Genomic DNA, 27,998 nt, shown 5'->3' with positions numbered 1-27,998 from the left:
TGTCTTTAAGCGTCACGTGACTGCCGGAGCCCGAGCCCCGCCTCTTTCTCCTCCCCAGGTGCTCTGGTGTGGACTGGAAGCACCGGCCCCGGCGGATTCACTGGAGCACGGACGCTGCGGCCGGTTGGGCCGGTGCCCTTTCCCGGTAACTCCTTCCCGGCGTGACGCGCGATCGCGGCGGGGCCCGACAGGCTCGGTGATCTCCCGTCAGCTACCCCGCGTCCTCAGCCCTTGCTGGGCCCTGGGGGACCCGGGAGCCGACAGGAACCGGGGCGGCGGGGGAGGGGGCCGCCTCCCGGAAGGTCGCGACTCGGGAAGGCGCCCTAGGCGGAGCTTGATTCTGCAGAGCCTCCGGGGAGCCGCCACCGTCTGCCTTTGGGGACGCCGAGGGCTACCTGTTGGCCGGTGCGTCCCCTGCACTGAGGCCGGCCCCCTGGAGCCGGAGAGTGTCAGCCAAAGAGCTGCCCCACCGCACCCACACGAGGCTGGCACTCTACCCACCTTGCTTGTGGATTCCGCTTACTAAACCCCTCACCCACTTTACTCTTCCCCACCCTCACCCATGAAGATCGGTCTGGGTGGTAGTGTGTTTACTCCCACCCTGTCGGCAAGAGCACAGGTTTTGGGTCCTAGAGTGGTGATGGACAGACCGCCCCCAACCTAATCAATTCCAAAGCCAGGTGAACTCAGAACAGGTCGTCAGTGGGAGAAACTGACTGGCCCGTAGATTTTACTTAGCATGTGTGCAGTTCTAAACAGTGGCCAGCTGTCTGTGAAGACTCCCAGTAATTGTCTTGCACTTGTCAAAATCCACCCTCCTGAGCAAGGTGAAACCACCGAACCTTACACTGTGAGGTCGAAATAAGTGTGATCCATGGGAAATTGTGTGTGGCATAAGAGGGCATAGCCCTGTGTGGGTCTCCAGTACCACACCATCCCCTCTTCGGCCAGCGAAGACTATTCCAAAACCCACACTGAGCTCACCCCTTTAGATGAGTTGGAGTTTAAACGTTTTAAATCCATGCTCATTCAAGTTTTTCCTGTTAGTTCTCTTTAAATGGAAAACTAAATTTCTTAACCACTTTTTCATATCTGAAGTTTCCATGATCAATGACCAAATTAACAGCCGGATTGAAGAATAGCTTTTCATTTTCTTGTTTGAATGAACATGGTAAAAAAAAAAAAAAAAAATAGTAAGCTTACTGAACATTACTGAGCAGTTATTTTTAAAAATGTTTTACTTTCATTTTATTTAGTGCCCAGAAATGCCACAATGATCCCAGACTATAATTCAGTACATGATAAATCGGACGTTGAGTTTATGAGTTTATTTAATACTTACTCAGTGAGCTACTCTGAAGCCAGTAATTTTAAGTTTATTGTCAGGATAGATGAAATTGTGCATTTGAGATGTGGTCTCCTGATTATCCTGAATATATTGTCATAGTTACTACTTATTTCAGCTCATTAATTTTCGGTAAATTTGGGTGTTTGTGTTTTGTTTTTTGTGTGGTTTTTGTTTGTTTGGTTGGTTTGGCTTGGGTTTTTTTGCTTTTTCAGGAGAGAGTTTCTTCTCTGTGTATCCCTAGCTGTCCTGGAACCCTGCTATGTAGACAAGACTAGCCTTCAGCTCCGCTATCCCCCTGCCTCTGCCTCCTGAGTGCTAGGGTTAAAGGCGTGCTTGCACCAATGCTACCCAGCTTGCTTTGTTTTTGTTTATTGACACATTTCCCATTTCTAAAGAAAACTTTTGTTTACTTCTTATGTTTATATCTTTTGTCTCCCCATCTTAAAAAAGCAAGGCCATCCAGGTTTCTGCCTCTGGAACTTAAGCTACCCCTTAATCATTTCAGCTCTTGAAAGGAAGCGATGGAGGTGAAAAGGCTGAGTGTTTCCTGGCAGTTCTGGATAGTTCTCATTCTGACCCTGCAAGGTCTGTCTGCCTTGGATTTTGACCCATATAGAGTCCTGGGGGTCAGCCGCACAGCCAGCCAAGCTGACATTAAAAAGGCATATAAGAAGCTCGCCCGGGAATGGTATGTAAAACCAAGAATGGAAGTTTAACATACACTAAGCAGTCTATCTGTTTATTTGATGATTTGTCTGTCTGTTCCTGGGTTCAGTATATATATTTAGCTGTCTAGAGTATTGGTGTTCAGCTAGCAGCCCCTTCAAGAATACTGTGGCTTAGATACTGTTAGGATATTTAATGTTAGAGTAAGAAGTAACTTTGAAGGCCATTAATCCCAGCACTCTGGAGGCAGAGTCGGGTAGCTCTCTGTGAGTTCAAGGCCAGCCTGGTCTATAAAGAAAGTTCCATGACAGCTAGGGGTACACAACTACACAAAAATACTAATCAAACTGGACTCGATACCCTATACTTAACAATCCCAACACTTAAGAGGCTGAGGCAGGAGGCTCACCTACCTGGGCTGCATGGCAAGCCCCAGGTTCATTAGAGCAAATAAAAAAGTAACCAGCAGTGATAAGCTGCCTTTCTTGTGGCAGCTTATTCTATTTTTTGAACAGTAATTCTGCTTTTTAAAGATTTTGTTTTTAATTGTGTATTTCTCTCAGAAGAGGCTGCTGAGCACTTGGCTGTGGAGTTAGAGGCAGTTGTGGGCTGCCTGATAATGAGGGCTGGGACTGAACCCAGGTCCTCTGCAAGAGCAGCAAGGACTCTTCACCAAGCCATCTTCTCTCCAGCTTTATGAGTATAAATGCTATAGGAAACATTTTACAGTTCAGTTCTCTAAATCTCTAAGCTTTAAACAAGTTTAGAATAAGTCCTTTGGCCTCCAATTTTAAAAGGAGACTCAAGAACCAAATGTATACTTCAAAAAAAAAAAATCTTGAGAGAACTCTATTTGGCTAAGTAGCCTTGCTTGCCTGGTCTAGAACTTGCCACATAAAACAGGCTGGTGCTCCAATCACAGGGATCCCCTGCCTCTCGAGTGTTATGTGTACTCATGAGAACTGTCAGAATTTTGCCTGTTGTTTTCAGGATTATAATTAGCAGTGGAGCAAAAAGTGTTCAACTTATTCAGAGCATACTTCTCTCAGGACAGCTTCAACCCAGCTAAAGAAGCACAGGTAGCTGCAGAGAGAGTCACAGGAGTGCTATTACTGAGCGTCTACTGCATGCTCGCCTCTGGGTTCTGTGTCTCTTTGCACCCATTTAATTAGCCCATGAAAGAGATGTTGGAACATGATATACAAATGGAAAGGTTAAAGGTCAGAGTTGGAAAGCCTGTATTGCCTTTGGCTTTGCAGTCACTTGCCCATCTGCGCATGAGTAAGGCTGAGCGGGTTAGCGCTTTGGCGGGAAGGAGTGTCCAGTTGGGTGGTCACAAAGCTCCCTAAGCAGATGGGTCTGTAACCCTGCCTGGCTCTGGCTGGCATCATCCTTCCTCACTCAGCAGCTGCAGCTTGATTTTAAACTAGTGGTAAAGATCAAAAGTCGTTTATAATGTTATGAATACACATTCAAGGCTCTATTCGTATCATGAGGACTCTAGAGTTGGATGCTGAAAATACATTGTCGAATAATACATGACCTCTTTTCAGCAATTCTCCGCCAATTTGGCTTCCAGCAATAGTTCAGGGCCATTCCTTGCTATGCTTCAAGCAAATGACAACCTGCATTTATTTCAGGAGTTACAGCCTTTGGACAGGATGTCTAGCCTTGACTGGGCAGAATGCTAGCTTAAGGACGTAGGACCTGTTGCAGTGGACAGCTGTGACTTTCCTATCATGAGCTTTGAAAGGTGTTCTGCTGTTAGTTAAATGAACTGTGCCCTTTTCTTCCTGTTGGACTCTCTTGGAGTAATTCATGACTGTACGAATGAAGAGTTGGCTGTGAACCCTGAGATTGTATTTTACCTGCATGCCTGTAGCGCCCTCTGGTTCTCGGCCGTTTGGGCCCTGGCAGTGTTTCCTCACTTACTATAGTCTGTGTCCCCTGTGGATGGTGTCATAGAAACTCTGAAAGTGACATTATGGTGCCACTTGGCTTCCAGAACGACCTGAGATGGGGAAAACAGTTAGCAGTTGGACCATATTTTGCCAAGTGCTTTCCTAAGTGTCTCTTAGACCTCATAACAATTGTTACTTGCTTGGTGAAACCGTGTGAAATGACTGTTTCTTCTGTCAGGAAAACGGTATTTCTCACCCAAGAATTGTGTTATTGTGTGTACTTTCATTTGTCATCTGTGTTAGCAGAGTATGAAGCCCCCCAGCGCCCCCAGGAGAAGCAGATTGGTGTAACATGGCTTGCTCAGCCAAGACATAGCAATCCACCTCACTCTTAGTCAAATTACTACTTTGTATCCTCATTTTTATTCTTTCAGAGGTCACACTGACAGTCGGTTGAGCCCATGCACAGTATTTTCTTCACATGAAATGGAAAGTTGTCTGGCATGTGGCAGCTGATGAATCTGTCTCACTCCCTGAACACAACATTGGATGATACTTCCCTTGGGTTGAACTTCCCTTCTCCAAGTACTTGCAACTCTGAGAGGTCCCCCACCTTCGCGAAAGTACTCCTGATCAGTTCAGACTGTCGGGTGTCTTCTGAGGTTCTTGCTAACCTCTTCTACCCAGTGCCACCGACACTGCCTCGGTCTCCCGCAAAGCCCCTCCTCCCTTCCTGCCCTGTGTAGCTTAGCTCCTCATGTCAGGTCATCATTTGCAGGCCTGCACAGTTTTGTCCCCTCATCATCTAACCATTTCATCCCCTAAGTCCTGCTGTTTTCCATGTGCCTACCTGACATTTACTTTTTAACCTCAGTGATATTTATGCAAGTATTCAGTGGGTAAGGGCAGAGTGGTATCCAAGTTCAAGTCACTTGAAGTTCTGTTTTTAGAGAGAGTGGAATATGGAATATAATCCACTCGGACATTCCTGCTTGAATAAGTTTATTGAACTCTAGACTTTTCAATTTCCATGTATTTGATGTGTAGTTAGTCTTTTCTACTCTACTTCCCTGTGGATCGTTTTTCCTTCCAGAATGTTTGCTAGAAGAAATTTCATAAGGTTAGTGGATGTGATTATATAAAGAATAAATGGGTTCGAGCCTGCTGGTGCATGCCTTTAATTCCAATATGTGGTGGGCAGAAGCAGGTAGATCTCTGTGAGTTTGAGGTCAGCTTGGTCCACAAAGAGTTCCAAGACAGCCAGGGCTACATAGAGGGACCCTGTCTCAAAACAGCAAAGAATAAATGGGTCTGGGCATGGCACAACAGGCCTGTGATCCCAGCTCTCGTGATGCAGGAGGATGACTAATTTGAGGCTAACCTGAGCCATATACCGAGCTTCTATGTCAAAGTCAAATGAGTCTTTCCATATCATGACCAGTGAAAGTCTTTATGAACCTCTGATTTCCATCTTAGAGGGCAGCAAGGAAGCAAATGTGGCTAGCCCCTGCTCTCCAGGACCAAAAACTTTCCCCAAAGCTGCCAGGGTGAGGTAGTGCACACCTGTAAACCCACACTCCAAGGTAGAAGCAGGAGGCTTGGGAGTTTATAGCCAGCCTTGGCTACCTAAGACCATGTCTCAAAAAAATAGTTTTGTCCCCAGAGGTAACATTACTACAAACAGGAAAAGATGCAGAATAACATAGCTTCAAGTGGAAACAGCAAGTGCCAAGTAGTTCCGAGGTTAGCTGAAATAACCTTGCATGGACTTTCACCTTTGTGAACACATGACCTTGAAATGATCACCCACTTGTAGGGAGGGAAAAGTACCCAGTCACAGGTAGAGTGGGATCAGCAGGGCAGTGGCAAAAATGGGTTCCGATCTGTGAGCGAGCAGCAGGCATGGGAAATGTGGCCATCACCTCACAACTGCAGCTTTGCCATTGCCTTTGCTCAGGGGGGAAATAAAAACAAAACACCTGCAAGACCAACATGGCACAGGGAGGGAACAGGTGAATAACGGATTTAGCCTTGAGCCCGCTTTAGTCGTGCTTGGGATGAGAATGAGGGTACATATGCATCACCTCTCCTCAGTAGCACACTCTGCGGTGCTCTCTGGTGCTTTGAAAGTGTGCCCAGCTGGAGCATCTTGAGAGGAAATTGTCTGCGTTGAAGTTGCATTTTTTTATGGTCATGTGAAACAACTGATTGTTTCTACCATTTATTTTAGGAAACGGTCCTAACCAAACTGCCTTCCTTTGCTTCTGATGTTTGTGAGCTGTGTGTATAAGGTTATAAAATGATTGTGCATAAAAAATTCTCTTCTCACCGGCTGCCATCTGTTTCAGGCATCCTGACAAAAACAAAGACCCTGGAGCTGAGGACAAGTTCATTCAGATCAGCAAGGCCTATGAGGTACGTATGTATCAGGCCCTCTAGCAGAAAATGGGGGGATGTCTCAGCATCTCAGCCTTGCAAGCAGGAGGTCCGAAGTTTGGATCTGCAGAATCCACACAAAGGCCTGATGGGCTTGGCAGTCCACCTGCAATTTCAGCACTCGGAAGGCGGAGAAAGGATTCCCCAGGGCAGCTGGCTAAGCTAGGCTAGTGTTAGCTGAAAGCTCTGGGTTGGGTGGAGCGACTCTGACTCAGTGAATAAGATAGAGAGTGACATCAGCTTTGGGCTTCCACAGCACGTGAGCTCAAATGCATGCAAACAGAAATGCAAACATATACACAAAGCAAAACAGAAGGAACACAGGCCAAAGGTGGATCAGTCCTGTACCATCCCCTCAGCCTGGCACATTCCTCACACCCTGACCTCTGACCCAGTTAGAGAAAATAGCTTTGCCCCCTCCAACATGTTGGAGCAGGTGCCTGAACGGTTCAGCTCCTGGAAAGCCTGGCCCACTTTGAAAGCTTTAATTAGAATTGTGCAATTACCCAGAACAGATGTGTGTTATGACTGTAGAGACATAGGTTAAAGAATCACACACCAGTTTGCCTGGTTACACAAGGTTACAAATAACTTTAAAACACAGGTTTTTGGTATGTCTCCAACATGTCACCTTAAATAGCATGGCCTCAGATACACGAGAGCAGTGAGTCTCTGGTTGCCTGATTTGTTAGGATAATAGGCTTCAGCAATCGTGCTTAGGCTGTTCAGTGACTCATCACCCTAAAAAGAGTGTCGAATTTCAGTCTTCAGAGTTAGCTTTCAGTAAAACAAAGTCAGTAGTGAAATGGCTCAGTGGGTAAGGGCACCTGCTGCCAAGCCCAAAGACCTGTGTCCAATCTCCAGGAGCCAAGTGGTACAAAGAGAGAACTGACTTGCATTGCGTCCTCTGACCTCCACACCTGAATTCTGGCAGACATTAAGTAAGTATAAATGCAGAACCTGAAGTTGGTTCATGCATAAGGCACTGAACTCTACTTTTCTACTCTTTAGTTACTGTTTGGTGTTCAAGCATACCATACCTTGGTCTAAATGATTTTAACTCCAAAGGCACAGCCAGGGTAATGTTGTGTGATGGATTCTGGGGATAACTTTATGTCTGGTCTTATTACTTGTTTACTAGTACTTACTGAGATAGTTGACGGCTTTAATATCAACATGAGTATGGAGATCTCAACAAATGGAATCTGAGGGTTTTTTGTTTTTTTTTTGTTTTTTTTGTTTTTTTTTTTTTTTTGTTTGTTTTGTTTTGTTTTGTTTTGGGGGTTTTCTTTCTTTTTGGTTTTTTAAGACAGGGTTTCTCTGTATAGCTTATGAGCCTGTCCTGGAACTCACTCTGTAGACCAGGCTGTCTTTGAACTCACAGAGATACACCTGCCTCTGCCTCCTGAATGCTGGGACTAAAGGCGTGCGCCACCAACACCTGGCAGTTTTGAGGGTTTTAATGTTTCTGTTTGGAGGTTTGAGATTAACTTATTTATGTATGTGTAACTTATTTGTGTATGTGTGTATTTTGTGGGCTTACATATGTCATAGCACATGTGTAGAGGTCAGAAGAAAACTTGCATGAGTTGGCTCTTCTGCCATGTGGATTCTAGAGATGGTATGGTCTTAATCTCCCTCTCCCTCCTCCTTCCCCTTCCTCCTTGCTGAAGGTTGAACCCAGCATCCCTACTATGCATTTCTTAGAAGTGTGCTTCTATCTTTCTGGCTGCTTATAGAACAGGCCACTTGCGGCCCAGTGGTAAAGGGTTTGTCAAGTGTGCACAGCGCCTGGCTTCAGTCCTCAGTCCTGAAAAGAGAAGAGAAAGGAAAGTCCTTTGATAAACCACTTCCTCCTTTAGACTCCCTGCCTTCTGCTTGCTTGTAGATTCTGTCCAATGAGGAAAAGAGAACAAACTATGACCACTATGGCGATGCTGGGGAGAACCAGGGCTACCAGAAGCATCAGCGCGAGTATCGCTTCCGCCATTTCCATGAGAACTTTTATTTCGATGAGTCCTTTTTCCACTTCCCTTTCAATGCGGAGCGGCGGGACTCAATCGATGAGAAGTACTTGTTGCACTTTTCCCACTATGTGAATGAAGTGGTTCCCGATAGCTTCAAGAAACCCTACCTCATTAAGATCACATCAGATTGGTGCTTTAGCTGTATCCATATCGAGCCTGTCTGGAAAGAAGTGGTCCAGGAATTGGAAGGACTGGGTAAGTCAGTCGTTTCCTCATTAGGATACATTTATACAGGAGGTGACAATTGTCATGCGTGAGTGTTCACCCACATGTGTGTATTGGCACTACATGCATGCAGGGCATATGGAGACCAGAAGGCTGGAAGAGGTCATTAGATCCCTTGGAGCTGGACTTAGAGATGGTTGTAAGCTGCCATGTAGGTTCTGGGAACTGAACCCAGGTCCTCTGCAAGAGCAGCAAGTTTCCCTAACCACAGAGTCCTCTCTCCTGCCCACCATTCTTAAATTTGATGGGGTATTGGAGAAAATAAATAATTATGTACTTGTTTTTCCTAAGTTCAGAATGATTGGTTTTTGAGGGATGTTTATGGAAAGGGATAGTTTTTTTTTTTTATTTCTTAAAAATATATGAATGTTTTGCCTATGCATATTTCTGTGTATCCCTTGGATGGGTGGTGCCTGAGGAGACCAGAAGAGGCTGTCTGATCCCCTGGAATTTCAGTTACAGAAGGTTGTGAGCCTCCATGTGGGTGCTGGGAATCGAACCCAGGTCCTCTGCAAGAGCAACAAGTACTCTCACCCACTGAGCTATCTCTCTAGCCTCTAATTCCTTAAAGGCATGTACCACTGTGCCAGGATCTTTATTGTTATTGTTGTTATTTTGGCAGTGGGGGAGAAGGTTGGTGCCGTGATGTTCTTATGGAGCTCAAAGGACAACTCTGAGCAGTCAGTTCTCTCCTACCTTTATGTGGCTCTGAGGACCGAATTCAAATTGTCGGTGTTAGGTAGCAAGTGCCTTTACTGGCTCAGCCATCTGGCTGGCCCTCTACTGACTTGATAGCTTCTAACCGTCTTATGCTGTGTTGGGTGGTGTAGGGAACAGTGGATGCTAAACCTTTGAGCACTTTAGAACCACGGCAACATTACATTTCATGGTTTAAATTTTATTTTGCACACGTGTATTCACATGAGCACACACACAGCACATGTGGAGTTCGGAGGATGACTTTCAATTCTCCTTTCACTATGTGGATTCCGGGCATGGAACTCTGATCATCAGGCACAGCAGCAGGGGTCAGATGTGAACACGGAGGAGGGACCACAAGGCAAGAGATTCAGTCAGCAGGAACTGGAAAGGGCAGATGGGCTGATTCTCTCTGCAGCTTGCAAAGAAAGCCAGCTCTACAGACACCATGACTTGCCCTGAGGGAAAAACTGGACTCCTTATCTCCAGAACTTTAAGATGAGAAGTTGACATGGTGTGTGGTGGCTGTTAACACAGCCAAAGCAACCCCGGGCACCATTGCGCCTGACAGAAGGAAACTGTCAGCCAGGGATAAAGGAAGGTCATGGGACACTCCCTGGGGCCACTTGGGTGATAGCACTATTGAAGGACTTGGCCTGAGAAGCCACAAACCGGTGGTTGGGAGTGAGGGGAATCCAAACTCAGGCATTGATTGTCTCCTTTCTCTGTTGTTGTGGTTGTTTGTTTTTATGAGACATGTTCTCTCTGTGTAGCCCTGACTGTCCTAAAACTTGCTGTGTAGAACAATCTGGCCGTGAACTCACAGAGATCCACCTGCCTCTGCTTCCTGAGTGCTGGGATTAAAGGTGTTCACTACCACACCTGGCAAAAACTGTCCTTTTATCTTCGTATTCATACCATAGGATGCTCATGCAGGTGCACATTTACACACACACACACACACACAGGTAGGTTATTAAGTGTCAAGTGTGACTCTAGGAAAGCAGTTGCCTTCACCCTGTCTCCTGCACAGCTTCATTGTGTGAAAAAGAATTGGTTAGCCAGGTGGTGGTGCACGCCTTTAATTCCAGCACTCAGCAGGCAGAGGCAGGCGGATCTCTAAGTTTGAGGCCAGCCTGGTCTACAGATCGAGTTCCAGGACAGCCAGGGCTACACAGAGAAACCCTGTCATGGAAAAAAAAAAAAAGAAAGAAAGAAAGGAAGGAAGGAAGGAAGGAAGGAAGGAAGGAGAGAGAAACAGACCAATAGCCCAGTTTCATTAAGCACTTACTGTGTGCCCCGCTCTGCTCTGATGCTGGTGATATACCAGGACTCTGTCTTCCTTGGAGCCTTCATTCTAGAAGGGGAAGGCAGCCTATAAATAGTAAGCAGCAAAGGGTGTGTACATGGCTGTGCTAGAGGATGGAAGCTGAGTGGGGGTACAGCACAGAGATAGCATGTACCCGGTATGCTCAGGGCCCTGGATGCAGTCCCCCGGAAGCACTGTGGACACAGTAACCTATGGAAGGACAGAAAGTGAGTGGGTTTGGGGGAATGTGGCCTGTGGGGGACACAGCTTTAATATGGGCTGATGTAAGCTTCCTGAGAAGCACTTGAAGTCAATGAAGGTGTTAGCTACAGAGACCAGGGCCAAGGCCCCAAAGCTTTAGCATCCTTGTTCGGTCTGGGCGGGAGCAAGCTAAGAAAGAGGAGGAGGGAGATGGTACCAGGGACCACATCATGAAGAATCCCATTGTCCTTTTTGTAGACGGTGGTGATTTGATTCCGAGTAGAGTGAGTGCTTCTTTGCAGGGTTTGGGCAGAGGAGTAGTGTGATTCATGTAGAAGGAGCAATCTGGTGATGTTAAGAACAGACTGCAGCTGGAAAGAAGGGCCACTTAGGAGGCCATTGTAGCAGCCGGCCAAGAGGGATGAGGAAGGAAGCTGTGTGCCGGATGCACACCTGTGATCCAGGCACCTGGGGAGCCAGGGGCACCCAGATCAGGGTGTTGGGGGTCATCCTTGGCTACGTAATGAGGTGGGAGGAGGGGCAAAGGAAAAGGATTGGGGGGTGGTGAAAGCATCTGCTAACGAGAGATCCAGGAGGCTGGCAGATTGGATGTGGGTGTGAGGGACGAGAGAAGGTGGCTCTCTGTTGTTTGCCGTGTTTGGAATGGCAGAGGCAGTGGTGGAGCTCTGGGAGAGGTGTTTGACACTCAAGTCTCCCCGACACCCAAGAGAAAGATGTCCGTATTGCCTGTTAATCTTGCACTTAGTAGACTAGCTGGCCCTCCACAAAAAGGAAAGAACAAGAGAAGACCAGGCATTAGGTGAAGCGACTGTCAGGTGAGAAAGAGGCCCCACCTTATGGTCTGTATCTTTGTGCACACAAGGAAAAGAAGGAACAGGCGAGCACCAACTACTAGCAGGGCTCATATGGCTTGAATGGTGTTAGCAGTTTTGTCTGCCTTTTTAAAAGTTGTTTTTTTGTTTGTTTAATTTTGTAGGTGTATTTGTGTATGTGAAATGCCAGAGTATGTGTGACAGTCAGAGAACAAATTCTGGAAATCAGTTCTTGCTTCGCACCCTGTTTTCCAAGGTCTCTCTTAGTTCTCCCACGCCGTGTACTCCAGGATAGCTGGCCCACAGGCTTTTTCTGACCCCACCTCCCATCTCTCCCTAGCAGTGCTGAAATTACAGATGATATTACAGATGCAGACTACCACATCCAGCGCTTTACCTGGGTGCTGCGGATCTGAACTCATCACTAGGCTTGTGTGGCAAAACTTTTTACCCACTAAACCATCTCCTGGCGCCTTTTTTCACGTTGTACTGCATTCGTAGCCCTGCTGGTGGTGCCCCTCGGGAGGCAGCAGCAGGAGAATCTCTACCAGTTTGAGGCCAGCCTGGTTTACAGAAAAATTCTAGACCAGCTAAGGCTACACAATGAGGCCCTGTCTCAAAAAGAGAGAGAGAAAATAAAAGATAGAGCCAGTGGTGGTGGCACACACCTTTAATCCCAACACTTGGGAACAGAGGCAGGTGGATCTCTGTGAGTTCAAGGCCAGCCTGTTCTACAGAGCTAGTTTCAGGACAGCCAGGACTATTATGCAGAGAAACCCTATCTCAGAAACCACCCCTCCCCAAAAAAAGAAAAGAAAAATCATTTGTATTTTTTAATTCTTTCAAATTATTATTAATTTACATGAATAGGCATTTTGCCTGCATGTATGACTGGGTTTTATTTGTTTGAAACAGGGTGTGGTGGTTTGAATAACCATCCATTGTAGAGCAGTGGTGGCGCACGCCTTTAATCCCAGCACCCAGGAGGCAGAAGCAGGCAGGTCTCTGTCAAGTTTGAGATCAACCTGGTCTACAAAGAGAGTAGACCCTGTTGAAAAATTTCTACACCCCAATAAACCTCTATACCAACATAGCAATCCAAATCAGACTAAATCAAACCAAATTAGAAAAAGCCCACATTTAATGGATATAACACTCCCAGATGGCCTTCTAACTGCCTTTCTTTCCCCCCCCTCTCCCCCCCCCCAGGAGAGGGGAAAGGAACACTGGGAAAACTGAGTCTGTTTAAATACCCCGTGGGAGTGGTTGTTAGTATCTCTGGGGGAGGGGTCATCATTTGTCAGGCTTTCTCAAATGCAGCAGGGTTTGGAGAGAGGGGAGGGGGCTTCACCAGAACATTCCAGACTCTCTGGGTATATGGATGCCAGGGGCTAGGGTGATGCTTCCACCAGAACACCTGTCTAATACAGGGAAACCGTCCTGAACACCAAAACAAAATGAATGCCACCCATAGGCTTGTATATGTAAATACTTAGTCACTAAGGAATGGCCTTGCTGGATGAAGTATCTACTGGGGTAGAGGTTTCAAAAGCCCAAGCCAGACCCAATGGCTCTCTTCCTGCTGCTTGTGGATCCACATGTAAAACTCTGAGCCATTTCTCCAGCACCATGTGCCTGCATGCTGCCATGATCCTTGCCATGATAACAATGCACTAAACCTCTGAAACTGTGAGCCAGCCCCAATTAAATACTTTTCCTTTATAAGAGTTGCCTTGAGCCGGGCATTGGTGGTGCACAACTTTAGTCCCAGCACTCGGGAGACAGAGGCAGGCAGATCTCTGTGAGTTCTAGACCAGTCTAGTCTACAAGAACTAGTTCTAAGACATCCTCCAAAACCACAGAGAAACCCTATCTCAAAAAACAAACAAACAAAAGTTGCCTTGATCATGGTGTCTCTTCACGGCAATAGGACAGTGACTAAGACGGTATAAACTCCTTTCTGCTTATCCAGTGTCGGAGGCTGAACACGTGGGCTGCTTCCGCCTACTGGCTGCATGATATTCATGTTACCTCATTTCTCCTTCAGGGCTGGAGAGAGGGCCCAGTGGTTAAGAGCACTGACTGCTCTCTCAGAGGACCTGAGTTCAGTCCAGCACCCACATGGCAGCTCACACCTGCTTATAACTCCAAGATCTGACATCCTCACATAGACATACATGCAGGCAAAACACCAGTGCTCAATATATATACAGACATACACATACACACATGCATTCTCACTGCAACCCAGTTGGGTTTCACCCCACTGTGAAGGACTGGGCAGCATTCCTTCCTGCTGGAGTCTCAGAAAGGCTTCATGGAGCTCTTCCATGCTTTTCAGGTGTGGGGATTGGTGTCGTCCATGCTGGCTACGAAAGACGCCTGGCACATCACCTGGGAGCACACAGCACCCCCTCCATCCTAGGAATCATCAATGGGAAAATCTCCTTCTTCCACAACGCTGTGGTTCATGAGAACCTACGGCAGTTCGTAGAGAGTCTTCTTCCAGGGAACTTGGTAGAAAAGGTGAGTGTCTGCTGAGAACTGGCTGTGAACTGGAACCTCCCAATCTTTACTCCCAGCAGCCAGGCATATACCATTTTATTACACCTAATCATACTGATAAAGCCTGGAGACTGAAGGCTGAGGCAGGACTACAGACCCGGAGAAAGATGATTCTATTAATAACCAGCTCACAAGTGTTATCCCGTCCCAGGAACCTGATCTGAAGCCACAGTTGAGTTTCCTAAACAACAACAAAGTTAGATCACATTATAGGATTTATGGCCCATGTGTTTGTTCATGTACACGTATTCTGTAAAAATACTCAAATCAGATTTCATTGAGAAAAAAATGAATTACATTTGCTTTTTACATTTTAAGGATCATATCTAGTAAAACCACCAGATCCACTAAACCATTATTAACTTCTGGTGTCTCACACCTTTAATCCTAGCATTTGGGAGGCAGAGGCAGGCAGTTTGAGGCCAGCGTCGTCTACAGAGTGATTCCAGGACAGCCAGGACTACACAGAGAAAACTTCTTTTAAAAACAAAACAAAAAGTAAAAGCTCAGTGAGAGCCAGAGAGCTGGCTCAGAAGGTAATGGTGCTCACTGCCAAACCTGACAACCTCAGTTGATAGCCAGAGGACGCACATGGTAGACACAGAGAACCCGCTCCTGCAGGTTGTTCTCTGACCCACCCATGCATACATAGCTCATGGATCTACATGCACACGAAATAAGTGTGGTCTTGCTGTTGTTGTAGACTGGGTCCTCTGCAAGAGCAACAAGCACCCCTAACCATGAGCATCTCTCCAGCCCTACTTAAGGCATTTTTAAAGGGCTAGTGCTGCATGGTTTCTGCAGAAGTTCACTCGGAGGGGCTGCTGGTAGACCTTGTGCTTGGTAATTAATGCCCTGGGTTCAATCCCCAGTGGCCAGAAAAACCAACTCAGCCTATAATGAAACAAAAGCAAGACTGGGGGTGTAGCTCAATGGCAGATCACTTACCTAGCATGCTGAGGCTATAGGTTCAACCCCCAGTACTCCTACCAAAACGAACAGAAAAGGAACACACTCCAGAAGTGACTGTGATATGGTGTCATTCTATCATTCAGTATGATAACTGTAATCTGTAAGAGTTTATAAACACTTGGTATCAATGTCTCCATTCTTCTAGTGGTTTTGTCTAAGACAAAACAATTAGTGACAAAAGCAAGCAGGTCTCTGTAAGTTTGAGGCCAGCCTGGTCTACATAGCAAGTTCCAGGTCAGCCAGGGCTACATAGGCCCTGTCTCAAAAAAGACAAAAAGATTTAGTTATTCGCATTTTTTAATTTTTTATAAACAACCTCTTTACACATATTTAATTTATCTCCTGGCAGCCGTATACTACAGTTGTTAAGAGTGAATGAAGTATTGGGGCTGGAGAGATGCCTCAGCAGTTAGAGCCTGGCTACTGTTCAGTGCTGGCTTCAGTCCCCAGCCCCCACATGGCAGCTCACAACCATTGAACTCCAGTTCCAGGGACTGTGATGCTCATTTCTGGCCTTTGTGAGCACCAGACCTGTGCATGTTACCTGTCCTTACACGCAGGAAAAACATTCATATACAAAAATAGAAATAAATCTTTTAAAAATTAAGTATTGCAACTAACCCTCTTTTTCCAATTTAAGGTCACAAATAAAAATTACGTGCGATTCCTCTCTGGCTGGCAGCAGGAGAATAAGCCTCACGCCCTCCTTTTCGGCCAGACGCCAGCAGTGCCGCTGCTGTACAAGGTAACCACTTGCTGGAGCAGTGTTTCGTGTTCCTGTGCGATCCAGCTCTGAGCCGTAGTCTGTCACTTGCTTGTCTTTTGTATAATTACATATTGAGCATCTCTAATCTTAAAATCCCAAATCTGAAGACTCTTGAATGTTGACTTGATGCCATAAGCAGGAAATTCCCCACTCCTGAAAGTCAAGATAACACAGTCACACTAAAACAAGCACAATCGCCTTCATGCTGTCTGTGTAAGGTGTATGTGGAACACACAGATTTTTTCTGTTTAAATTTGGTGCTTCATTATGGGTATTCTAATATTCCAAACTGGAAAAATCTAGACCATTTCTGTTCTCAAGTGTTTCAGGCTGCTCAGCCTGCGGTAGTTTATTGCTGGGTTGGACACACATACACACACACGGACACGGATACACTTGTACCCAGGCAGAATTTCAGCATGCTGATTTTTTTATCTCCTGAGGAAACAATTGTGTTTAGCTTTGCTCAGGTTTGTGTATAGAATACCAGAGACTCCCTGAAGTGAATGTTTGAGGGTGAAGAAGACTCATGGGGATCCATAAGCTGACAGCTCATCCCAGCCATTGACATTAGCAGGGCCACCAGCTTTGTAAGCTGCATGCCAAACTGCCCATTTCACCTCCGTCCTCTCCTGTGCCCTCACAGTTGACGGCTTTTGCATACAAAGACTATGTGTCATTCGGCTATGTGTACATGGGCTTGAGAGGCGTGGAAGAGATGACCAGGCAGTACAACATCAATGTCTATGCCCCCACCATGCTGATCTTTAAAGAGCACATCAACAAGCCTGCTGATGTGATCCAGGTACGTGAGAATCACCTCATGTCTAGACGTCCCTCATTCTACCTCAGCCTCAGGTAAATAAGCAACAGAACTGAGTCCAGTTTTATCGTCCAGCATGGACCAATCAGGAGTTCAAGGTCTTTCTCAATCACATGATGAGTCTGAGGCTAGCCTGAGTTCCAGTGAGACTTTGTCTCCCGGAAAGCGGAGGGAAAAGTGGGGAGTGATCAAGATGGCTTGGTGGATGGAAGTGTTTGCTGCCTAGTCTGACAGCCTGAGTTTTCTCCCTGCGACCTGAGCGGTGGAAGGAGAAAACCAACTGCCACAGGTCACCCTGTAACCTCTGCACGTGCTCAGGCACACCCATGCACACTCCCGAATAAATCAAAGAAAGGCAAATTGAGAAAAACTGCGGAGAATGGAGGAACTCATCTGCCATTTCTTTACTGATGCACTAAATTTTGATGTTTTTTTTGCTTTAATCTGACCCAGTGATGTTTTGCTTAAAGAAATTATTTTATCTCACATGGCACATAGCTGGAATTCCAGTACTCTGAAGGCTGAGACAGGAGAATTGTTGGTTTGAGAGAAAAGGTGTTTGTTGGTTTGGGAGGTTTGATTTTTAAATAAGATCTCACACAATGTACAGACTAGTCTGACCTTGAACTCACAGTGCTGTCTTCCTCTGCCTCCTGAGTGCTGGGATTAAAGGCGTGCACTATCATACCCACTGGCCCTTGACTCTTAAGTGAGGCTGTATTAAGTTTTATTAAATACTTTATTTGGGGGACTAGAGAGATGGCCCAGCAGTCAAAAAAGATATACTGTTCTTCCAGAGCACCCAGAGACCCAGAGTTGAGGTCCTTGCTCACAACCACCTGTGACTCCAGTTCCAGGAGACCTGACTGCTGCTTCTGGACAGCCTTTTGTTTGCCTACACTCATGTGCACATAGTTAAAAATAAAGAGTAAAGTTTTATTTTGGCCACTAAGCATTTCATTGCCTGAGTGACTACAGTGCTGACTGGGCCATCATAGTTAGACCATACCTAAAGTGGTTCAGTCAGAAGCCAGAAGGGGTAGTGCACGCCCTTAATCCCAGCATTTGGGAAGCAGAGTCAGGCAGATCTCAGTGAGTTCGAGGCCAGCCTGGTCTACAAAGCAAGTTCCACAGAGAGTCAGGACTGTTTCACAGAGAGTCCCTGTCTCGGGAAAAAAAGAAAAAAGAAAAAAGTGGTTCACTTAGGGAGGAAGGCCCTAAAGGCAATCAGCAGTCCTATAGAATAGGCGTGTGTGAAACTAGAAGTAAGGAAGGGGAAATGAATGATAGGGAACGAAGAAAACGAATTCTTCTTAGGTATGCTGACTTAGAGCTTCTATAGCAAAGTCTATCAGAAATGACGCTTCCACAGGTGGACTGGGCCAGCTTAGGAAAGGCTGGAGGAAGCTGGGCTTGAGGGCAGTGCTTATAATCTCAGCACTTTGGAGGCTGAGAAAATTGAGAATTCAAAGCTAGCACAGGCCACAGTAGAAGGGCACTATCGCAGTAGCTTATTTATTAGGGGCTTGCCTGGCACACACAAAGCCCCAGAGCACCGTAGAGGCCAGGAATGCCAGTGCAGGCCTGTGATCCCAGCACTCAGGAGGTAGAAGCAAGAGGAAGAAAGTTCAAGGACATCCTCAACTAACATAGTGAGTTCCAGGCCAGCCTGGGTCATTGACACCCTATCTCAGAACTTTTTAAAGAGATAGGAGGGTAGCAGATAGGTATGTCAGTGAGTGGTTATAAATTTACCTTTATTTATTTGTGTGTATCCATGCACATTTTTGTGTTTAGAGGTCAGAGGACAACTTGTGGAAATCAGTTCTTTCCTTCTACCTTGTGGGTTTGGGGACTCAAACTCAGATTGTCAGGCAAGCGTCCCTCTTACACACTGATCCCTCTCAGTGGCCCAGGATCTTGCCTATCAGCTCACCCTACTTGTGAGGCAGCATCTGTTACACTTTCTCTCTGCCTATAGAAGGGATACAGCTGGTTCTCAGCTATTGACTTTGTGTCAGTATTTGCAGGTATGTGGGTAGTCAGTCATTTATCCATCCTGTCTTTAGGGTTTACTAGGTACACGATAATCACCTGCGGCTGGTGGCAGTTTTGCTTCTCCTCTGCATCTCTGTCCTTTGAAATGCATGAAAGCAATGACAAAGCAATCAGGGTACAATTTTGTGGTCTGCCTCTTCATTCCTAGTAACAGTGTGTGGGGAGGGGCTGGGATGTCACTCAGTAGTAGCACTCTCCTAGAGTGTATGAACCCCCGAATTCACCAGTCCTGACACCGTACAAGCTGGGTGTGGTGGCACATGCCTGCAGTCCCAGCACTAGGAAGGTAGACAGGAGGATCAGAAGTTCAGGGCCATCCTTAGCTGCGTAACAAGTTGGTTCTAGCCTGGACTACAGGAGACTCTGTCTCTAAAGGGGAATGAGCATAGTGGCACATGATTTAATCCCAGCACTGTAGAGGTAGGCAGATGGATCTTTGTGATTTTGAGGCCATCCTGGTCTACATAACAAATTCCAGGCCACCCAGGGTACATAGTAAGATCCTGTCTCAAAAAAAAAAAAACGAGAGAGAGAGAGAGAGAGAGAGAGAGAGAGAGAGAGAGAGAGAGAGAGAGAGAGAGAGAGAGAGCTACCACTGTTTGGGTATTTTGTTTCATTTTGTCTTTGGTGAGGTACTGTTGATTGAACCCAGGACTTTGTGCATATCACAGAGCCATCTCCCTGGCCCTGGGATTTATTTTGAATTGTTCGGTTTGCTACATATCCTAAATGGAAATATATTTGCGTAAAATTCAAAAGGATTGGCTTTTCCAAGCTGTCAGTGTAAAAACACTTGCAGTCACACAGCAGAAACCTCTGATTTTCCCCCAAGCGTGGCCTGGCTGCATCATCACTGAGTTACCCAACATCTCTGCACGTTTCTTGCCTGGTGATGTTGCAGTATCCAGGGTCAGCACAGTCTTCATAAGCTTGTGAGTAGAGCCCATTTGCAGTGTGAGAACTGAGTGCTTGTTGGTGTTTCTCCAGGCTCGAGGGCTGAAGAAGCAGGTCATTGAGGACTTCATCACACAGAACAAGTACCTGCTGGCGGCCCGGCTCACCAGCCAGAGGCTGTTCCAGGAACTCTGCCCTGTGAAGCGGTCTCACCGACAGAGGAAGTATGAAACTCCAGGCTCTGCCTTCACTGACATGGGAGGGAGCAGCGGCATCTCCCTGTCTTCTTGTGGGGAGGTTAAACTCTGAGATGGGGTCAGGTGCCTTAGTCCAGGGTGCCTTTGCACCCTAATAGGCTGAAATAATAGGCATGAGTCACCAGATGGAGCGGATATTCTGGAGGACCAGCAAGATGGCTCAGCAAGTAAAGGCACTTGCTGTCAAGCCTGACCAGCTGGTTTTGGCCTCTGAGGTCCATGTGGTAGAAGGAGAGAATTGATCCACATATATTTTTAAGATCTATCTGGCTTCTCACTGTTTTACCACTGCCACTCGTGAGCTGGCCACCACCATGTCGCTTAGGGTCTCTGCCTCCATCCATCCCCTGTCCTTCCGTCGGCTCTCCACATCGCTGCTATTGATCTCTCCAAACCCAGGTCATCTCTTTTCCTGTCCTATAGCTCTTCATTCAAGCCTCTGCTCAAACATCAGGTGGCATTTTCCTGCTCAGCATGCGTGTGACTTCCACTCCATACCAGCCTCTCTGTCCTTCCTGTCTTTCTCACAGCAGTTGTCATACCCATTCGTATGTCTGTGTATCTGATGTCCGTTTTCTCCCCTGGAACAAGGGTAGGAATGTTGCCTGAGAGCTCAGTAAATGCTGGAAAGAATAAATGTATAGACGCTAGGCTTCCTTTAGAACCTTGCAGAAGCAGCCTCTTCAGAATGAGGTTTGGTCATTGCTACCCTAAGATAGATCCAACCACTCCTCCCTGAGAGGAGAGACCAGGACAGATGGCGTCTAAAAGCTTCCTCACAGAGACAGGTTTTCATTGTGCAGTGTAAGTCTCTTCTTTCCTTAGCAGCCATTGCCAGGCCTGGCCCTGCCCCAGGGTTGGTTCTAGGACCTCGCCTCTTATTGTGTGCAGGTACTGTGTGGTTTTGCTGACGGCCGAGACTGGCAAGCTAAGTAAACCCTTTGAAGCCTTCCTGTCATTTGCACTGGCAAACACACAAGACACGGTGCGGTTCGTGCATGTCTACAGCAACCGGCAGCAGGAGTTTGCCAGCACCTTGCTACCGGACAGCGAGGCGTTCCAAGGGAAGTCAGGGGTGAGCCATGGGCCCCATTCCTCCTGTCTTGGGAGTGCTGAATACAGAATGCAAACATCTGGAAACCTCTGAGACCTGCTTGGAGTCTTAATCAGACCTCCATTTTACATCCCCCATGTGGGCTCCAGGCCTCCCTGGAAGGCACTGTCCCAGCTGAGCCGCTTCCCATGAGGGAAGGTTGAGGTGTGTGGGCCTTTCCCCTTCTCCTGGTCTCAGGCCATAGCCAGTGTGCTTGGGAAGCCTCCTTTCTCACGTGTTCTGCCTGCGTGGCTTCACCACCTCCTCCCCGAAATGTGTGCCTGTAATGCATGCGATTCTGGGGTCCATCCCCCTCCCGTAGAAAGGAAGGAAATGACCTACCTTCTCTGTTTTCATCAAAATGCTCTCTACAAAGCCAAGGCTCTGTCCCAAGCTATCACTCAAAGTCTGTTGGGAGAAAAAAGGTTTAGAATTTTGACCGAAGCTTTGGAAAAGTCACCATAAGAACCAGGACTCTGGCCAGTTGCTGTGGCATATGCCTGTGATCCTCGCACTCAGGAGGTAGAGGCAGGAAGACAGTTTCAGGCCAGTCTGGGCTATAGGAGATCCTGTCTCAAAAAAAAGCAAAAATTAGCCTGGGTGTTGGCTCAGTGGTTAAGAACATTGGCTCTTCTTGTAGAACACCTGGGTTCTGTTCCCAGCACCCACATGGAGACTCACAACCACCTGTAACCCCAGTTCCAGGGGATCCGGCCTGTTCTCTGAGGGCCCCTGATATGTGGTACACATAAACTCATGCAGGAACACACATGTATACAAAAAAAAAAAAAATACATGTTTTAAACTTTTCTTGAGCTTATAATTTAATTACATTTCTCCCTTTCCTCTCTCCAAATCCTCTCATATACCCCTTGTTACTGTCCTTCAAATTCATGGCCTTTTTTTAATTGATTACTGTTGCATACATACATACATGTGTGTGCATACATTCCTAAATATAACCTGTTTAGTTCATATACTACTACCTTTATATTATGTTTTCAGGGCTGACTGTTGGGCACTGGACACCCAATTGGTGTGCTTTTCCCTGGAGAAGGCCACCTCTTCCATTCTATGAATAAGTTTTTTAATGAGACCTCATCTCAAACAATACTAATCCCTGCACTAAGGATATGGTCCAGTTGTAGAGTGCCCGTCTGACATGCACAAAGCCCTGGATTCCCTCCCTAGCACATTTAACCAGGGAGGCTGGTGAGATGGAGGCAAGTTCAGGGTCTTCCTCACAAGTCCCCAGTGAGTTTAAATAGTAATGATTCCTCTTGTCAGACCTCGGGGTCTCTTACAAATACTGTAAACACATCAGTAGTTGCATTCTAGTTTAAGTGCTGCCCTCTTGAGGATGTTTTGTCCATCTTCCCTGAAAAACAGCACAGGCAAATGTAGTTTACGCGCACATGATCTAGCTGTGTACGTTCAGGCTGGGTTCAAACTGTCCATCCTCCTGCCTCAGACCCCAGGGGCTGGGATCCCTGGTGTCATTCTGTCTTGTTTCTTTTGAAACTCCTAATGGTTTTTCTCTTTTTCTCCTAGGTGTCCATCTTGGAAAGGCGAAACACGGCAGGGAGGGTAGTGTTTAAAACCCTGGAAGACCCCTGGACGGGCAGTGAGAGTGATAAATTCATCCTTTTGGGTTATCTTGACCAGCTCCGGAAAGATCCAGCCTTTCTGTCCTCTGAGGCTGTCCTCCCTGACCTGACTGATGAACTTGCCCCTGTGAGCATCAGGGTTGGGAAAGATGGGCCTGGGGAGGGGCCGGGGGAGGCAGAGCAGGGATCCAAAGAAGTTCTGTGTTGGGAGGTGTGGGCCCCCCCTGGGCCCAGTGCTGACCACTGCCCGTTTCCTCTCTGACAGGTGTTTTTCCTCCGGTGGCTCTACTCTATTTCTGACTCCCTCTCAGACTGGTGGGAGAGCCTGCTTCACAGTAACTGGTAGGACCCTATGGGGTTTCTTTTTCCTTGTCAAAGCCAGGTGCAGTCATTCAGAATGTCAGTGTGTCCCTGCTGTCAACTGTCAATGCCAGCCTGGAAGCTCTAGAAAGCCTGTCCTTGAGTTTCAGTGTGTGCTTACTGCTAGAGGTGGGAGGTCCCACAGCCCCACAGCCCGGTGACAGGCTTCCTTCTCTTTGCTGTACTTCTTAATATTTGCTGACTGGTACATCCTGCTGGGAAGGAAGGAGGGACCACGCCAGCTGGCCTCCCAGTCAGCAGAGCTCGTACTGGTCCTTTCTTCATGGTATTTCTGCCACTCGGCCCAGGGCCTGACACAGAGTCCAGTGTACATTCACAGATATGTTCATCTATGACCAAAACAAGCTTGGGGAAGAAACAGTCTATTTTGGCTTACAGGCGAAGGCATGAGCTAAAGCAGAGACCACAGAGAAGCGCTGCTTAGTGGCTTGCCCAGCTACCTTTCTTACACTGCCCAGGTCTACCTGACCATGGGTGGCACCACCCGCAGTGGGCTGGGCCCCCCATGTCAATTAGTAATGAAAAAAATGTCATACCAATGTGCCCATAGGCCAGTCTGATGGAGGCAACTCTTCTGCTGACTCTAGTCTGTATCAAGTTGACAGCTGAAGTGACAACTGACTGTGACCTCCCTGTTCCATCTAAGCCACATCTGACCATTGTGGCCACAGAAGAACCAGTTAGACTGAGATCATTCCACAGACTCTGTAGCCACCAATAGATGCCTCAGTGACAGGAGGTCCTTCCTTCCTTCTGCAGAATGTATTAGACACAGCCTAAAGCCGCCTTCCAGAATACAGTGACTAGGACATTGATAACACAGTCCCGTCATCCCCCTCCCAACAAACAGCCTGTCTTGTGGTTGTTTCTTGGCGAAAGGCTTTTGGTTTGGGACCATTTTTTCCTGAGAGAGCGGATGTGCAGCTAACACAGCCGCCTTTGCTTACAGGCGGGAGATGATGCCCCTGCTGTCCCTCATCTTCTCAGCCCTCTTCATAGTCTTTGGCACTGTCATTGTCCAGGCTTTCAGGTAAGTCTCGGGACTATCAGTGGGAGCCCCAAACTGCCATGGTCATTCATACCTCTAAAAAAATAAGAAAAATAACTTGTGTTTTCATTTTTGAGTGACTCAAATGAAGAAGGAGAGTCCCAGCCTCCGGAGAAGGAAGAGGTCCCTGAGAAGCCCGGGAAGACGGAGCCGGCCTTCACCAAGGAAAACAGCAGGTTCTTCCCAGTTCCCACACGCCTGCCCTCTGTAGGATAGATAGTGTAGAGGGGCCTCCGCCTTGCTGGGCTCAAACCATGTGCTAGATAAGTGTTCCCACTGAGCAACATCCTAGCCCCCGACTCTGAAATAACCCGGAGTGGGAAACGTTACGGCCAGCAACATAAGGCCACACGTACGTAGAGGGCCCTGTGCCAGCCAGTCACGGTGGCATACGCCTTTATAATATAATCCCAGAGCTTGGGAGGCTGAGGCTGTTGCATCTCTGTGAGTTTTATATAGTGAGTTCCAGGCCAGCCAGGACTGCATACTGAGACCTCATCTCAGAAAAAAGGAAAGCAGTTCTGTGTCTCATCGGGTGAGTCACAGTCTCAGTGCATATGCTCCCGAAGTAGACATGACGTCACCTTCAGGCTGAGGCGTATGAGCAGACGTCGATGTCATGTTTTGACTGCTCCCCCCTACCCCACCACCATATCTCATTGCATGTTTGCACATATTATAAAATGGGAGGAGAGAATACTCGAGCATTGTGAGGTTTTGTTTTTAAGTGTTGGGGGGTTGTGCCCTCAGGGCCTAGAAATATCAGGTCCCCTAGAGCTGGAGTTCTGGGCTGTTGTAAAGCCTCTGGAAGAACAGTACACACTATATATGTGTGTGTGTGTGTGTGTGTGTGTGTATAATTTATTATTTTTTCTTACTTTACTTATCAGTCCCAGTTCCCTCTCCCTCCCCTGACTCTTGACCCCCCCTCCCATCCCACCGCCCCCACTCCACAGGGAGGATGATGCCTCCTAGGAGGGATCATCAAAATCTGTCAAGTCATTTGGAGTAGGGTCTAGGCCCTCCCTCCTGCCTCTAGGCTAAGGGAGTATCCCTCCATGGGGGATGTGCTCCCAAAGTCCTTTTGTGTACCAGGGATACATCCTGGTTCTGCTGTCAGAGGTCCCTTAGCCTGCCTAGGCCTTCTAACTGAGACCCACGTACAGGGGGTCTGAGTCGGTACAATGCTGGTTCTCCCAGCTATCTGTCTGGGGGGAGGGGTCCATGAGCTCTCCCTTGTTCAGGTCAGTTGTCTCTAGGGGATTCTGTAGCCTGGTCTTGACCCCTTTTCTTATCACTCCTCCCTCTCTGCATCTGGATTCCAGGAGTTCGGCTCAGTGTTTAACTGTGGGTGTCTGCTTCTGCTTTCCTCAGTACTAGATGAGGGCCCAATGATGGCATATAAGTTAGTCATTAATCTCATTATCAGGGAAGGGCACTTAAGGTAGCCTTTCCACTGTTGCTCAGATTGTTGGTTGGGGTCATCCTTGTAAGTCTCTGAACATTTCTCTAGAGTCAGTTTTCTCTTCAAACCTATAATGGCTCCCTCTATTATGGTATCTCTTTTTTTTTTCTTTTTTTTTTTTTTTTTTTTTAATCTTCCTGGACCCACATGTTCTCTCCTCTCCCTCTCTTTCTCTTAACTCCCTCTGCACTCACTGGCCCCCCACCTCCCAGTATGCACACTCTTAACCCTGAGCAGTCTTCCCAGCCCCTTCCCAGGCATCCCGAATAAGGGAAGCAGTCACTGCTGCCTGCGCTTCACTGAAACCCCCTACATGTATAGATACAGGACCGACAGACCGAGTACCTGCCAGTTTCAGTAACAGAAGCAGGAAGAGATGGGAAAACTCACGAGGGAGTGGTAAATGAGCCAGAAGCTGGAGGCAGCCTGTCCCCATGACTCAGAACTGCTGATGTCTCCAGCAAAGGACCGGTCTAAGTTAACAGACTGAGCATTCTTGGCCTCCTTCACTCTGACATACAGCTGCCATTGCACCAGATGAAAAGCAGTATGAGAAGGGCTGTGGTGGGCCAGGGCCACTCCTGGAGTGGGCCACCCTGTGCAGCCAGCAGGGCAGAGCCAGTGTTGAGTAGTGGATCCATCTAGCAGGAGACATTTTGCTGCACTGGTCTTGTTTTCCTTGGGTTATGGAAGAGTTAGAATGTTCTCATCACCCAGGCTGTCCTCAGGCTTACCTCTTATCCTCCTGCCTCTACTGCCCAGGTGCTAGAATTACAGCATGTGCTACCACGCCAGGTTTCCACTGGTTTCCACTCCATCCTGCTAATCTCTAAACCCTCTCTGTGTTTCTCCACAGCAAGATCCCTAAAAAAGGCTTTGTGGAGGTTACTGAACTCACAGATGTGACATACACCAGCAACTTGGTACGCCTGAGGCCAGGCCACATGAATGTGGTCCTCATCCTGTCCAATTCCACCAAGACAAGCCTGCTGCAGAAATTTGCTTTAGAGGTCTACACATTCACCGGGTAAGCAGGTTGCACCCACGTGCGCACATGTGTGTGTGTGTGTGTGTGTGTGTGTGTGTGTGTGTGTGTATGCTCAGTTGTGTGTTGTATGGTTTGCATATGACTACACATGTTATTATGTGCCACTTGGGATAAAAGAGACTGGAAGACAACCCACACTCCCCATTTGAGGGCCAGTATTCTATATCCCTCCCAGGACACACATCCGCCATCACTGGGACCTTCTCTTGACTTTTGGTTGGCTTTCATTTATTTATTTTTGGTTTTTTGAGGCAGAGTCTCTCTGCATAGCCTCTGCTGTCCTGGAACTGTAGACCAGGCTGGCCTCAAAAGTCACGGGGATCTGCCTGCCTCTGCCTCCCGAGTCCTGGGAACAAAGGTGAGCACTAACATACCTGACTTGATCTGGTACTTTCTATGTAGTCCTGGGCGCTCTCAAACTCTATAAAATAGTCCTGCCTCTACCTGCAAGTGCTAGGTTACGGGCACACTGCCCCTCCCCCCCCCCATACTCACTTGCCTTCCGTGTCTTGCCGGTTCTGAAGAAGCGTGAACACCTCACCCCCCCCCCAGCTCCCCAGAAATCCTTTCTAAGTTCAGGCAGCACAAGCCTTTCCTGGCTCTTCAACCCAGTCCCAGTGCGGCCGCTCTCCTGCCCCCGTTGGCCTGCAGCTGAGTTCCCTTCCTGATCGCCCATCTGCTGTTCCCACAGGAGCAGCAGCCTCCACTTCTCCTTCCTCAGTCTGGACAAGCACCGAGAGTGGCTGGAGTACCTGCTGGAGTTTGCTCAGGACGCAGCCCCGATCCCAAACCAGTATGACAAGCACTTCATGGAGCGGGACTACACTGGCTACGTGCTGGCCCTGAATGGCCACAAGAAGTATTTCTGCCTTTTCAAGCCCCTAAAGACAGTGGAAGAGGAGGCCATGGGCTCCTGCGACCCTGACTGCTCCAGAGGGAAGCCTCCCTGTGGCCTTGGGCCCAAGCCCCTCAAGGGCAAGCTGAGCAAGTTGTCCTTGTGGATGGAGCGCCTGCTGGAAGGTTCCTTGCAAAGGTTTTACATCCCATCATGGCCTGAGCTAGACTGAGACATGGACTCTTCAGGTTTTTAACGTGCCCCAGGAACAGGGATTTTCAGGAGAGTCTAGGTTTTAGGTTTCTCTTCTAGAGCAATGGCTAGAAGACCTTTCCTTTGTCACCTAGGAGTAAAACACATCGCAGGTTTGATCCCTAGATGAAAGTCTTTCCCTTTGGGTTTTCTCATCCCCGTATGAATGCCGCACTATTTAAAATAGACTACTCATCCCGTTCTTTACTGTCCCTGTAACATGCTCACACCACCCTGTCCTTAGGAGAACCCCAGGGCTTGACCTTGAGTCATTCCTGGGCAAACCTCA

At 47.5% G+C, this 27,998-nt stretch overlaps 1 protein-coding gene across 1 annotated transcript; it reads left to right on the top strand.

The window, feature by feature from the left end:
- Window positions 1–12: 12 nt before the first annotated feature.
- Window positions 13–27,948, top strand: Dnajc16 (DnaJ heat shock protein family (Hsp40) member C16). The gene is made up of 15 exons (XM_051173675.1): window positions 13–405; window positions 1,854–2,036; window positions 6,264–6,330; window positions 8,240–8,573; window positions 13,987–14,171; window positions 15,823–15,927; window positions 16,595–16,753; window positions 19,817–19,947; window positions 20,872–21,055; window positions 22,625–22,807; window positions 22,946–23,022; window positions 24,011–24,091; window positions 24,187–24,285; window positions 26,431–26,601; window positions 27,314–27,948. The coding sequence occupies exons 2-15, from the start codon at window positions 1,870–1,872 to the stop codon at window positions 27,687–27,689; spliced, it is 2,319 nt and encodes a 772-aa protein (XP_051029632.1). The 5' UTR covers window positions 13–405; window positions 1,854–1,869; the 3' UTR covers window positions 27,690–27,948.
- Window positions 27,949–27,998: the final 50 nt, after the last annotated feature.

Source organism: Phodopus roborovskii, unplaced genomic scaffold (assembly GCF_943737965.1).
Source record: "Phodopus roborovskii unplaced genomic scaffold, PHOROB, whole genome shotgun sequence".
Taxonomy (NCBI): domain Eukaryota; kingdom Metazoa; phylum Chordata; class Mammalia; order Rodentia; family Cricetidae; genus Phodopus; species Phodopus roborovskii.
Note: the sequence above shows the minus strand (reverse complement) of the source record. Positions and strands in the feature narration are given on the sequence as shown.

What these genes read in the sequence shown, in the direction of transcription:
- Dnajc16 (XM_051173675.1), top strand. Translation starts at nt 1,870, where the DNA reads ATGGAGGTGAAAAGGCTGAGTGTTTCCTGGCAGTTCTGGATAGTTCTC. An exon ending in CAGTGCCGCTGCTGTACAAG is followed by an intron (nt 15,928 to 16,594) that starts GTAACCACTTGC and finishes GTGCCCTCACAG; the next exon opens with TTGACGGCTTTTGCATACAA. An exon ending in TGACTGATGAACTTGCCCCT is followed by an intron (nt 22,808 to 22,945) that starts GTGAGCATCAGG and finishes CCTCTCTGACAG; the next exon opens with GTGTTTTTCCTCCGGTGGCT.